Source organism: Triticum dicoccoides, chromosome 5B, assembly GCF_002162155.2.
Source record: "Triticum dicoccoides isolate Atlit2015 ecotype Zavitan chromosome 5B, WEW_v2.0, whole genome shotgun sequence".
NCBI lineage: Eukaryota > Viridiplantae > Streptophyta > Magnoliopsida > Poales > Poaceae > Triticum > Triticum dicoccoides.
In genome coordinates, this window is record NC_041389.1 from 303,995,122 (window position 1) to 304,006,784 (window position 11,663).

At 41.9% G+C, this 11,663-nt stretch overlaps 1 protein-coding gene and 1 long non-coding RNA gene across 11 annotated transcripts; both read left to right on the top strand.

Moving 5' to 3' along the window:
* Positions 1-398: 398 nt before the first annotated feature.
* LOC119308580 (pre-mRNA-splicing factor 38-like) lies at positions 399-5,359 on the top strand. Its single transcript, XM_037584708.1, has 6 exons — positions 399-819; positions 932-1,053; positions 1,176-1,266; positions 1,630-1,759; positions 1,842-1,927; positions 4,610-5,359. The coding sequence occupies exons 1-6, from the start codon at positions 530-532 to the stop codon at positions 5,070-5,072; spliced, it is 1,182 nt and encodes a 393-aa protein (XP_037440605.1). The 5' UTR covers positions 399-529; the 3' UTR covers positions 5,073-5,359.
* Positions 5,360-6,139: 780 nt separating this feature from the next.
* Positions 6,140-11,449, top strand: LOC119308581. Of its 10 annotated transcripts, none has more exons than XR_005150174.1 (12): positions 6,140-6,913; positions 6,991-7,332; positions 7,424-7,488; positions 8,133-8,225; positions 8,622-8,673; positions 8,940-9,030; positions 9,119-9,223; positions 9,336-9,822; positions 9,907-9,979; positions 10,523-10,630; positions 10,825-10,880; positions 11,144-11,449. It is a non-coding gene; the product is annotated as an uncharacterized LOC119308581 (long non-coding RNA). The 10 variants fall into 10 exon arrangements; XR_005150173.1 differs by lacking the exon at positions 8,940-9,030 and having other exon boundaries at positions 6,140-6,502; positions 6,619-6,913; XR_005150178.1 differs by lacking the exon at positions 8,940-9,030 and having other exon boundaries at positions 6,141-6,502; positions 6,864-6,913.
* The last annotated feature ends 214 nt before the right edge of the window (positions 11,450-11,663 follow it).

Genomic DNA, 11,663 nt, shown 5'->3' on the forward strand with positions numbered 1-11,663 from the left:
CTTAAGTGCATTAAGTGAAATTTAATTTGTAATACATTTTTAGTTGAATAATCGCTCTGTATGTATAAATCGTCAAATTGCTTTTTTAATCAATTTACATTGCAAGTGAAGTGGACTTCAATTATTACATAATTGTGCCCATGTTATCTTTTCTCTACATGTGAAATTTAACATGCATTATGTTTATATAACTTCAGCAAAATATTTTAAAAGCCCGTGGCAATGCATGGGCATTCTATTAATTGTTGTAAAATCATGCTATTTTGAAAGTTAAATAAAAGGAAAAGGAAAAGAAACTACCACACTGTATCTGATTTGCTTATTATTGGAAATTTTATTTGGTGCCGGTGCCAAAGGTCGGTTCAAAAGCTCCCGCGGGGCTGGCTTGTCTACTATAGTCTAGGGTTTTGCCCGCAAACCCCAATTCCAGTCCCCGTCCCAGTCCCAATCCTAATCCCGCCCCCACCAGCGGAGCGGCGTAGCCGCCGCCTCGGCCGCCCTCGGCGCCCGCGCCGGAGAGCCGGCGACGATGGCGAACCGCACGGACCCCCTGGCCCGGAGCATCCACGGCACCAACCCTCAGAACCTGGTGGAGAAGATCGTGCGGGCCAAGATCTACCAGAGCAACTACTGGAAGGAGCAGTGCTTCGGCCTCACGGCGGAGACCCTCGTCGACAAGGCGATGGAGCTCGACCACACCGGCGGCACGCACGGCGGCAACCGCAGGCCGACCCCCTTCCTCTGCCTCGCCCTCAAGATGCTCCAGATCCAACCCGACAAGGAAATCGTCGTCGAGTTCATCAAGAACGAGGACTACAAGTAATAATTTCCCCTTTAACGTAGTCGTCGATTCCGTCCTCTACCTCTAGCTGCTTCTTGTAGGCATTGAACTGACAAATCGATGGTCTTCTTCTTGTTGTTTCTGCTCCAGGTATGTCCGGGTTCTCGGGGCGTTCTACCTGCGCCTCACTGGCACCGTCGCCGACGTTTACCAGTACCTCGAGCCGCTCTACAACGACTACCGCAAGATTAGGCAAAAGCTCAGCGATGGAAGTATGCACTCCAAATTTTATCCCATATTGTTACTTATGCTGGTAGCTAGCTAGGTGTATGAGATGTCAGATTTGGGGGTATGCGGTTATTTTTACTCATTTGATCATCTGTATTCGTTTCAGAATTCACGCTGACACACGTTGACGAATTCATTGACGAGCTCCTGACCAAGGACTATAGCTGCGACACTGCCCTCCCCCGCATTCAGAAAAGGTTTGATTTCTCTGTCCCAAACTCTGCCGTGCAGTTGAAATTTATCTTGTTTGCGACATCTGCATCTACCCTGCCATCTGCTACTGCTCAATTTCTCGCTGATGTTTTGAGACTAGTGACATCTTAAAAAGATAGTTACCCCTTTTGAGATTGAAGTTGTTCACTGTTCTCTCTGTGTTAAAGATTGGAGTTGTTGATTGTTCTCTCTCTGTTAAACACATAGTTGTCATGTATGTTTCAGTAATATGTTTTTGGTTTAGAGATATTTTCTTTTGACCACTAGTCAGTAATCTTAAATACAGGTTCGCCTCTTGATGTGTTCCAGATGCTTCACAAATTCATTTTTATGGATATTTTCAACAGATGGATCCTTGAAGCTTCTGGAACTCTAGAACCTAGAAGAAGTGCCCTTGAAGACGATTTTGAGGAAGAGGAGGAAGATAAGGAGGATGGACAGCCAATGGACGTAGATGAGCCTAACACTCGTGAAAAGGTGAGCATACTTGCCAAATGATCTAAATCAATCCACCTAATTTGTTGACCAGAGGTGTTGACTTGTTTTAACGTGTTAACAGGACCATCTTCGTGGAAGGAGCCCCACCAAAGAACGGGACAGGGAAAGGGAGAGGGACAGAGACAGGAAACACGAAAGGCATCACAGGTATCTGCTATATATGAATTGCTTGTTACGTAGATGGTTTGTCAACGACTTATCTATTGTTTCTTGAAATGCATCTGTACTGCTCTTGTGCTTAAGGAAGAATCAGGTGTGAGCTGATTGGTTAATATTCATCGGATGCCAAGTTTTTAGTACTCTGTTTACTGTGTGCTTTGGGAGTTCAGGCCAAAGATGTTCTGTTTTCTTATTGGTTAAGGGCCCAGAAGTAACCTATGTTTCACTGATTTTACATTGATAAATGTTAGTGACGTCATGCTTAAGACATAGTATTAACTTAGAAAATGTATACTTAGAAGCCCTAAGCATTTTGCTATCTTGGTTTTGGTAACTGTAGAAGGAAAATTACCACATCTGTGTAAGCTATCCTTTTCATACATTACGTGACTCAATTACACAAGACCAACAAGCAGAGCAAGAGCTTCTGGGGCAGCCATGCACGAGCAGGTTCACTTGTCTTGTATCACTGCACAAGACTGAAACAGTGACTTTCTCTCTTTAGCTTCTTTTGATATTGTATTACTTTTAGTTATAGAGATTGTACTGGAAGCTGTTGCTGTATCATTGCAGCGTTGCATTGCATATTTGCGCACTTAGTACTTACTGCCATGGCATGTTAATGTCAAGAGCCATTGGTTGATGAGCTGCTTCCTACAGTGAATGTTTGTGGCCCTGCCAGGTTTCTCTGCACTGATAGTGTGCAGTTGAGAAGTATGATGTGCCAAACAGATTTAAAATCACAAACTGGTCCAAATTTGAACTTTTCGCTTATTGAAATTTGCTATCTTATTCGGATTTATGTTAAACTTTATCACATCCTCCCATTTTTCTGCCGCTTACAACCTTTTGAGTTTTTGAAATGAAGAGCTCTTGCTTGTTTTTGTGTCTGCTTTTATAAAAACATGTAAGAAGCCTGTTTTAATTGTGTCTAAAATGTATAGAGCCCGATAGAATTTTGTAGCAGTGCCAGATGGGTTTGCCAACGAGTTATTGTAAGTGTTTCCCCCAAAGCTTAATGTGCCTAGCATGCATATTGCTCTTGCATGAAAGTAAAAATCAGATAAGAGCCAAAGGAGCTTATATTCATTTCCGGCAAGTTTTGAGTATGATGTTGATTTACATGCTCTTTGAGAGTTGAAGTCACTGATGTTCTATTTCTTCTTCTTACTGTTTAAGGGCATAGAAGTAATCTCATTTTTTTTTTCATGTTGATACATCATACATATTAGTGATGTCATGCTAAGCCACGTCAATTTGGAAAATATATACTAAATTAGAAGCCATAAGCATTTTGCTATCTTGGTTTTGGCAACTAGATTATATCCAAAATGCAAATAATCTGAGAGCAGAAATTGCAAATCATTGGAAAGTATGCAATGTAAAAATGCTAAGAAGGCCAGAGAGCAGTGCAGGAGCTTTTATTATAGTTGTTTAATGCTGGAGATCATACTGGAAGTTGATGCTGTAGCATTGCAGTTGCATTGCATACTAGAGTTACTGCCATGGCTTGTTAATGTCAAGAGCCATTGGTAGGCAAGCTGCTTCCTATAGTGAATAATCATGGCTCTGCCAGGTTTCTCTGCACTGATAGTGTGCAGTGAGAAGTATGATGGACCAAACAGATACTCCCTCCGTCCCATAATATAAGAACGTTTTTGACACTACACTAGTGTAAAAAACGTTCTTATATTATGAGACAGAGGGAGTAGTTCTTATCCACAGTGGTTCAAATTTGAACATTTTGTTTATCGGTTTTGTTGCTCTTGTTTAGTCCATGTTAAGAAGCCTTTCTTTCATGTATAAATGTATAGAACCTGATATAATTGCATAGCTAAGCTTGATGCTCTGCCCAGATAAGATCAGTTTCTCTGTTCTAGAGATTTGTTTGTTCATAACCAAATGAAGAAAAGGATTCGGTTATTTTTGGAAACTCATTTTTTTAAGGATGTATTGAGATACTGCCTAAGGGTTTAACTTCGGATTATGTCATAAAGAAGTGTAATATTTTTTTGACAGCTGGTCATGTTCATTAGCTGTGCACAAGTGTACGATGTTCTTAACATTGAGCTACTTTCTAAGTTCAGTAAACTACAGTTATTGTTATGGCTTCCCCTTAAGCATCTGTGTGAACTTTTGCCCATTTTATAGCCTGTAATTTTGTAGACTTATTGTTTGAGAAAATAAACTCATATGGTGGAGACTACTGTAGGTGCTTGCGTAAAAGTAATTATGTGGGTCAAAATATTTTATCAGAGTTGGACAGATTTGTTTTAGGAATGGAAACCTGACAGATGTTCAAATGTGATAAGATCTTAAAAAAGTACCTGCTTTGTAGACATATCTTTCTGAAGGTACCAGGTCCATTTGATTGTCATGTAAATGGATTTGATTATTTGGCTAGAGGTCTTTCATAGGTATGGGGAATGGGGGCAATTGCTGAATAACTATTGATCCCTTGTTTCTCAGCATGTCCTGTCTATGGTTTTGAGGTGCTGACATGTGATTAAATGATCTGTAGTTTCTCAGCATGTTCATTCTGTGGTTTGATGAGGTTACTGAATGAAAACTTGGTGTGATGTTTCTCTGTGATACATGCACTAGCTATCAGTGTGTGGATTTGGTCTCTAGATAATGACTGCCTGTGCCTTTTGATCTTTGTTTTTCCAGGGACCGAGATCATGACAGAGATCGGGATCACGACAGGGACTATGGAAGAGGCCGGGAAAGAGATCGAGACAGAGATAGAGGCCGTGAAAGAGATAGAGAGAGGGATAGGGAACGAGACCGTCACCGCATCCGAGATGACGACTACAACCGAGATCGAGACCGGGATGGCAGGGAAAGGGAACGCCGGGACAGAGACCGTGGCAGGCACAGGAGCCGCTCAAGGAGCAGAAGCCGGGATCGGCGTGAAAGAGACCGTGAAGTGGGAGAGCTCCGTAAGAGGCGTGGCCGTGGTAGTGCCAGTCCTCCTCGAGGGCGTGCCGAGGATGGTCCGAGGGAGGAGCCTAAGAAGAGAAAGGAAAAGAAAGAGAAGAAGGGCAGCGGGAACGGTCCAGATCCTAATGATCCAGAGATTATAGAGATGAACAAGCTGCGTGCATCGATAGGGTTGGGACCACTGAAGTAGTGGTACATTGCTGTAATGTATTTTGAAGCTCCAAGCTTAAAACCAACAGAGGATTAGTTAGCATTTCTCTTTTAGCACTGCAAGCTTGTCAAAATACACTGTAATGTAACACTGCAAGCTTTTCTGGCTCTACCTTCCGGGGTCTTTTTTGCATTTTTCTTGAGAGACACAGTGAAGGCTGGTGAAGGAAAGCATTTGATTTCAACTGTATTGTGTTGACAAAATCGACTAGATATTTCTGTTCAAGAATTTGTCATATTTTAGTGAATAAGCTGCATCCTGTGCAATAATCGTGCCAAGATGAGATGTGCAATAAGCTGCATTTTGACCATGTTATTGGTCAACTGTGTCATACAATTTCATACTTGGCTGATGAGATGTGGAGATATTTAATGATTGCTTCATACTTAGCTGACAAGATGTTGGATACATATAAGATCGTTTATAGATCACGTATAAACGATCTTATATTTCTTTACAGGTACTCCCTCCGTTCCAAAACAGATGACTCAAATTTGTACTAACTTTAATACAAAGTTAGTATAAAGTTGGGTCAAATATTTTGGAACGGAGGGAGTAGTATATTCCATGATGCCGATTGAAAACAATGTAACCATTAAAATACATCCCTTGAGCGTTAAGGCTCCAAGCAGAAAATGAAAATGTGGTGGATAGCGAATTGAACATATAAACCTTCCTAGCCTACCCGCATAACTGGGGCATCGCTCGCGCTCGCCACTTTTGACCGCCCGATCGAGCTACCACAGTACCGTCCGCTTTTTCTCACTTTTGTGCTTGTTGAACATATAAACCTTCCTAGCCTACCCGCATAACTGGGCATCGCTCGCGCTCGCCACTTTTGACCGCCCGATCAATTTCTTGGCTGCTGGCATTTGATCAACCGTCCGCTTTTTCTCACTTTTGCGCTTGCTTCACGAGAGAATGACAGGTGGGGTTCGTAGCCGTGGGGTCGCAAGATTAACGTGAGTTTTCTTTAAATCTTGGTACGCGAAGTCTGGGTCGCGTGCTCGCCAATCGCGATCCAGGGTAAAAGGAACCCTAGGCCCACGAGCCAATCTCGCGGCCGTCTCCCTCGCTTCCTCCGCAGCCTCGCAGCCGCCTCCCCCGCTCCCTCCGCACCGCAGCCGCCCTCCACAGCCCGCAGCCGCCTTCCCCGCTCCCTCTGCACCTAGCCCCCCGCTCCCCTCCTTCTCTACTCTGCTCTCCACTATGCCGCCTCCTCCTCTCTCACTTTTCTCTCCGGCGGCGGTGCCAAAGAAGGCGCACACGGGCGGTGGATCCGTGCCGGAGAAGAGCTGCGGGACTGCGCTTCGGTCGTGGTGGGGTGCAGCCGCGGGGAAGACGAACTTGGTCCGCCGCCCGTCTTCACCTTCTCGCCGCGACCTTGCTGCCTCCATGGCCAAACACACGTATTTTTTTTTTCTGTCCCTCCATGGCGCTCGTTGCCGGCGGCATCTCTCTTTTCCCCCTTACCCTCCCTTTTTATCTACCTGCTGTTGCTCATCCTCCAATCTCTTAAATTCAGACAGGCTGGACGCAACGCACACGGTCTAGGAAGGCCACGACATGACTAGATATTTGCTTGCTTGGTTTAGTCGCTTGTAATCAGTGTACATGCATGTGACTTGTCCATGTTAGCTTTTGTTTTTGCAGATTATCGGTTATTTTTTGTGTTCGAACTTTTTTTGTGTTCTTTTATTATCAATTGTAGGTGCTGCTTCTATCTTCTGGAAGTTAACAGCATTTTTCCTTGTAAAATCCTCACACCAGGCTGTCATTGACAAGGAAAGGAGAGGAGACTACTTGAAGAAAACGTCCAGGTTTGTCGTCATTATATAGTGTAGCTGGAGCATTCATGCGAAACACTTGTATGACAAAGGTTACTGGGTGTTAACAGGTTGGGCCACATATCACAGATGGAATTCAGGATTGGATCGAACGCGTGGCGATAAAGCTGGTTGACGGTAAACAAGGGACTCCTGATGTTTGTGTGATAGTTTCGTTGGAACTATAGGTAAACAAGATAATTTCATGTGTAGCACAGCTTGCAATGCAGCACACTTAAAGCATACATGTGGAAGTGTGCAGTTCCTTCGGATGTTCCCATAGCTATGTAAGTCTGCCCAGTGCAGGGACAAAATCTTTTCTCACCGCGCATAATGACAGTGGCACTCTTGATGAGGGGATATTGAATCAATGCATTTTATTGAAGCATTAGGTCAATTTTCATACCGTGTAGGTCAGTAAAGACCAGCTCTTCCCTAAATGTCTATATCTATTTTGGCATTTGCTTGCTTTTACACATTTAGCTTCCTTATTCTGAGTTGTAGGACCTGGAAATTTTTGCCTCGTCCATGTCAGCCTTGTTCCAGTACTAAATGTAGTTGGTGAGCAGGTATGTTTTACTCATTTGAACAATGAGCTAAGATAATGAGAAGTTGCTGCAATGCTTGCAGTTCTATTGAGGTCCATGTCATGTGGTATTACTATATGCTAAATAGGCACTTTTTGCAAAGAAATATAAGTACGTTCTTGAAAAACCATTTTTCTGAATGATATGAACTATGAAAGTGTAATTGTACTTTGTAGTAGTTTCTGCTGAGATGCAATTTGGCTTAGGCAAAGTGGCATTCGTTATTATAGTAAAAATGGAAAGAGGTTACGAACATAGAAAATATTGAATTATTGACGGATCTCTCAAAACAGTCTCAGCTGGTTGTAGGTTGTTTGGTGAGGTTGCAGCTTGCAGGTTGCTGAGTTTCTCCTCTCTGCTTGTTGGTTTTCTTTGATTAGTAGAACAAGTAGCACACCACGTGTTTGTGAAAATGCTTCTCACAGATGAAACTTTTTGTGTGCCTAGACCTGCCTTCTTTCTTAGGAGAATATGCTTGCTGAGACATTATGGTCTAAATTTCATAAATAAGTTCGTGCATTTCTTTTCCTGGGTTCATTTAGGTATCTAGAACGTGTGTTCCTTATGTGTTTCTGTCATTGTGTGATGGTATTTATGTATTTAACTTTTTGGAACTTTGTTTCAAGATTTGCATAGAGCGGACCACCTTGCAACAGTGTTGGGTTATATAACCCATGGTTTCTTCATGATTCGACTTTATTATCAGATCCATGCAAGAGGTAACTAATCTGTACCATTTCTTTCTTTTCTATCATTGGTATTTGCTTACAGGGATATGCAAGCAAGACCTATTTTGGTTGGCATAGTTATGCTAGGAAGTGGAGTCGGAGATTATGCCTACGCCATTAATCAGTACACTATGAAATAAATGAAACATCATGTGTTTTTCTAGCAGACCCAAAATAGCAAACTTAGTGAAGATCCTAAAAGCAACAATGGAATGATTTGCAAGGAAATCTAACCAACCAAACAAACATAACCAAACTTGCCTCATTTTATAGCGTTTAGATAATGTACAACATTGTATTGGTATTGTACAACTATTTATTGGGTAGGTTAGCATGAAAACAACATAGTGCTGATTTCGTTTACATTACAATTTATTTGATTCACAGAACCCGGGTAGCATGATTTTGGCAGGAGAAAGGAGGATTATCATTTCTAGAGGTTGATTTTTTTTTCTTTTTATGAATGGCAAATGCTAAATTCTGTTACCATGAATTAGAAATTATAATCCTCTAGCTATCTAGTGTTAGAGGATTATCCTTTAGCATTTCTACTGAATATCAAATATCAGTTAGGGCTTACCATTCTACATTTCTACTGAATATCAAATATCAATTAGTACTTGTTGCATAAAATAAATTAGTATTTACCATTCTACGTTCCTCCTGAATATTAGTATCACATGTTTATACTAATTTTCCAACCAGGGGAACTCCAGTTCCGAAAAGTTTATACTCACCAGTGAGCTATTCCCAGTAGAAATTACTGGACAGGAGCAAAATTCTTTTTCAAGATCATGTTAGTATATTTTAATAATAGAACCATAGGCTACACCAAACAGATTGGATAGTTTTGATTTTGTTGTGTGGTTGTGCTTGCGATCCAGGTGAGTTGAGCTGCAGCTTGGTTGGAGATGTTGGTGCGGTTCAAGAGGCCCGCTGGGTTCACCCTTTTCAAGGTTCTAAACCAGGGCAAGCTCAACAAGGTCGAGGTGAGTGCTCGCCGCCACCTCAGCTCCTGGTGTGGTTTGGATTACTTGCGTTTAATCTGATCTCTACCTGTTTCATGGACCGACAGAACTTTGTGTTCATCTTTGTTTGTAGGATCTATGGAAGGAGTTCACGACTCGGACTCGACGAGAAAGTTTTGTGCTTCATTTTTTTTATGGCAAAATAACTTCTCTTTTTGAAACAATTAGTACGCCATATATCTATCACATTATAATAGAGTAAGTCAACAAAATCCCTTTTATTTGAATGAACAAGAATCCGTTGTGTGCTGCTGAGCTATGTGCCCCTTTTCCAAATGTTAGAAAGGTTATCTTAGTTGTCACATAGAAGTTGGTTTGGGCTTCTAGGCTCATTTGATGTTTGCATGACTTATTTGAACCCGATGCCGGCCTCACCGGCATCCTGAGGTGACACAGCGACGGCCATGCTCGACACCCTCTTTCGCGACTTGACGACAGCCTAGCGTCATAGGCAGCTCATCGGTGGTCCAGCGGATGGCGACCCATTTGGGTGGGTGACGACGACCGCAGCTGGTGCACAAGCTCACACTCCACCAGTCCGTACTCAACTCTTCGTCTCGGTATGAGCCCCTTGCAGCCTGTTTGAAGTTTTCTCTTTTTCCCCTTCTCCATTTTTTGACCTGGTTCTGCTCGGGTGCATGCAGGGTGCGGACTGAGAGTTGGATGCTCTGTGCCAGGATATGAAAGTTTTGTGACCATTGTTGTGCCAGCTGTGAGGTATAATGCTAATTGGGCTTGTGAATTTATTGTGTCTTGGAATGGATTGCCGAATTGTTCGGGTTTTCTCAGTATGTAGTTTCTTTTATTTATTTTTTATTCTTATAATTCAGTGGTCCTTGATTGCAACCTGGTGTCATCCTGTTCCTACTCACATGTTACAGTAGTGCACGAGCTGACAGGGAAGAAATCTTGGTTTCAAAGTTCTCTCTGTCCGTGGCCAACTGAGTCGGGTCTACTTAACTTTGCTATCTGACAGATATAGCTATTTTATTTTCACATTCAATTAGGCAATCTTTTGAGGAGGTTAAAATGAGTTATATTTTGGGCATGCTTGATGGCTATTTTTATGTTGTGTCATGTTAGTAGTGTTCTTTATTTGTTTATGGGTCAGATTGTTTGTTTGGTCTTATGGTTTAGATGTTTGTCCTCACAGTTTTGATATGTTTATATAGTACTTTTGGAATGGGATATGATTCTTTTTGGGTTTTTTAGTTTACGCATTCGTTCTAAGAATCTTGATATCTGGCTGTGTTGTTGTAGATTTGTAAAAAAAATTCTTGGGATCCATCTATTCAACCATGTTGGAGTAGGCTATATGATCTTTTTAGTTCTGACCACATATGCTTCTTCCTTGGTCTGTTCACCAAGGTTTGCTCCCTTCCTTTCTCACTGTTGATGCATTAGCTTTGTTTCATTATACTCTTACGATGCTCTGCATCTGTGATGATCCACCACCAACTGAGGTATATAAATAAGCTGTGTTTCCTACATTTGTGCTGATCCACACAACTTGCTGGTCTCCAATTTATTTCTTTTCTGACCATCTGCATTTGTGTATGTAGTCATGGACACCGACTTAAAAAATGAACAATGCTACCCCTTCAGCTGCAGGTGCAGGGTACTATGTCTGGACTTGGCTTTTGATTTCAATTCGTCTTGCTTTTTTGTACTAAATCTTTGATTCGTGCTTTTTCTCTTTTCAATAGTAAATCATCTTGCAATACCCATGGTGCCACACGTGTTTTATTCACCAATCCTGTCAAGAGAAATTAAAATCAAGACGCCGATTAGCTTAGCCTTGGGCTGCTCCTTTTCTGCCTTCTGTTTCCTGTATACACCCATCTTTCTTTGATGTACCTAAATTTCTTTTTGTTGTGTTAGGTTGACAGTGACAGCAGATGGAGCTTCTCTGACCGCTACTGAAGACACCGCTGAACAGCTTAACCAGACAAAGACAAAGTGCTATTATGTAGGCATGGTTTAAAAACTATAGCCTTTGGCTGGTCAAGTAGCCTTGCCAAAGCGTTTGTGTAATCTCTACAAGTGGTATGAAGCAAATTCTATGTATATAACACACACGATGCAGATAATAATTATATAGAAGCAGAGAATCAACCTTGCTAGAGCGTTTGTCAAATCTCTACTCAAGTAGCCTTGCCAAACTTTATCTGTTGTGTTCTTTACATGTTGTTTCAGTACATTCTCTAGCGTAAATTTCCTTTTCAGTCAAGCAAAGTTTTCTTGACAATTTTTTTTGAACTTAAGTTTTCTTTCATGAAGTTCACTTATAGTCGCTCACTAGGCTCGGTATCAGTTGATGACAGACACCCCGTTGTGGCCTCTCCTGAATCAGCGAATGATGTGGTGATACACTCACCCCCAATATCCACAAATATGGCTT

What these genes read in the sequence shown, in the direction of transcription:
- LOC119308580 (XM_037584708.1), top strand. Translation starts at nt 530, where the DNA reads ATGGCGAACCGCACGGACCCCCTGGCCCGGAGCATCCACGGCACCAAC. An exon ending in GCAAAAGCTCAGCGATGGAA is followed by an intron (nt 1,054 to 1,175) that starts GTATGCACTCCA and finishes TATTCGTTTCAG; the next exon opens with AATTCACGCTGACACACGTT. An exon ending in CTCCCCCGCATTCAGAAAAG is followed by an intron (nt 1,267 to 1,629) that starts GTTTGATTTCTC and finishes TATTTTCAACAG; the next exon opens with ATGGATCCTTGAAGCTTCTG.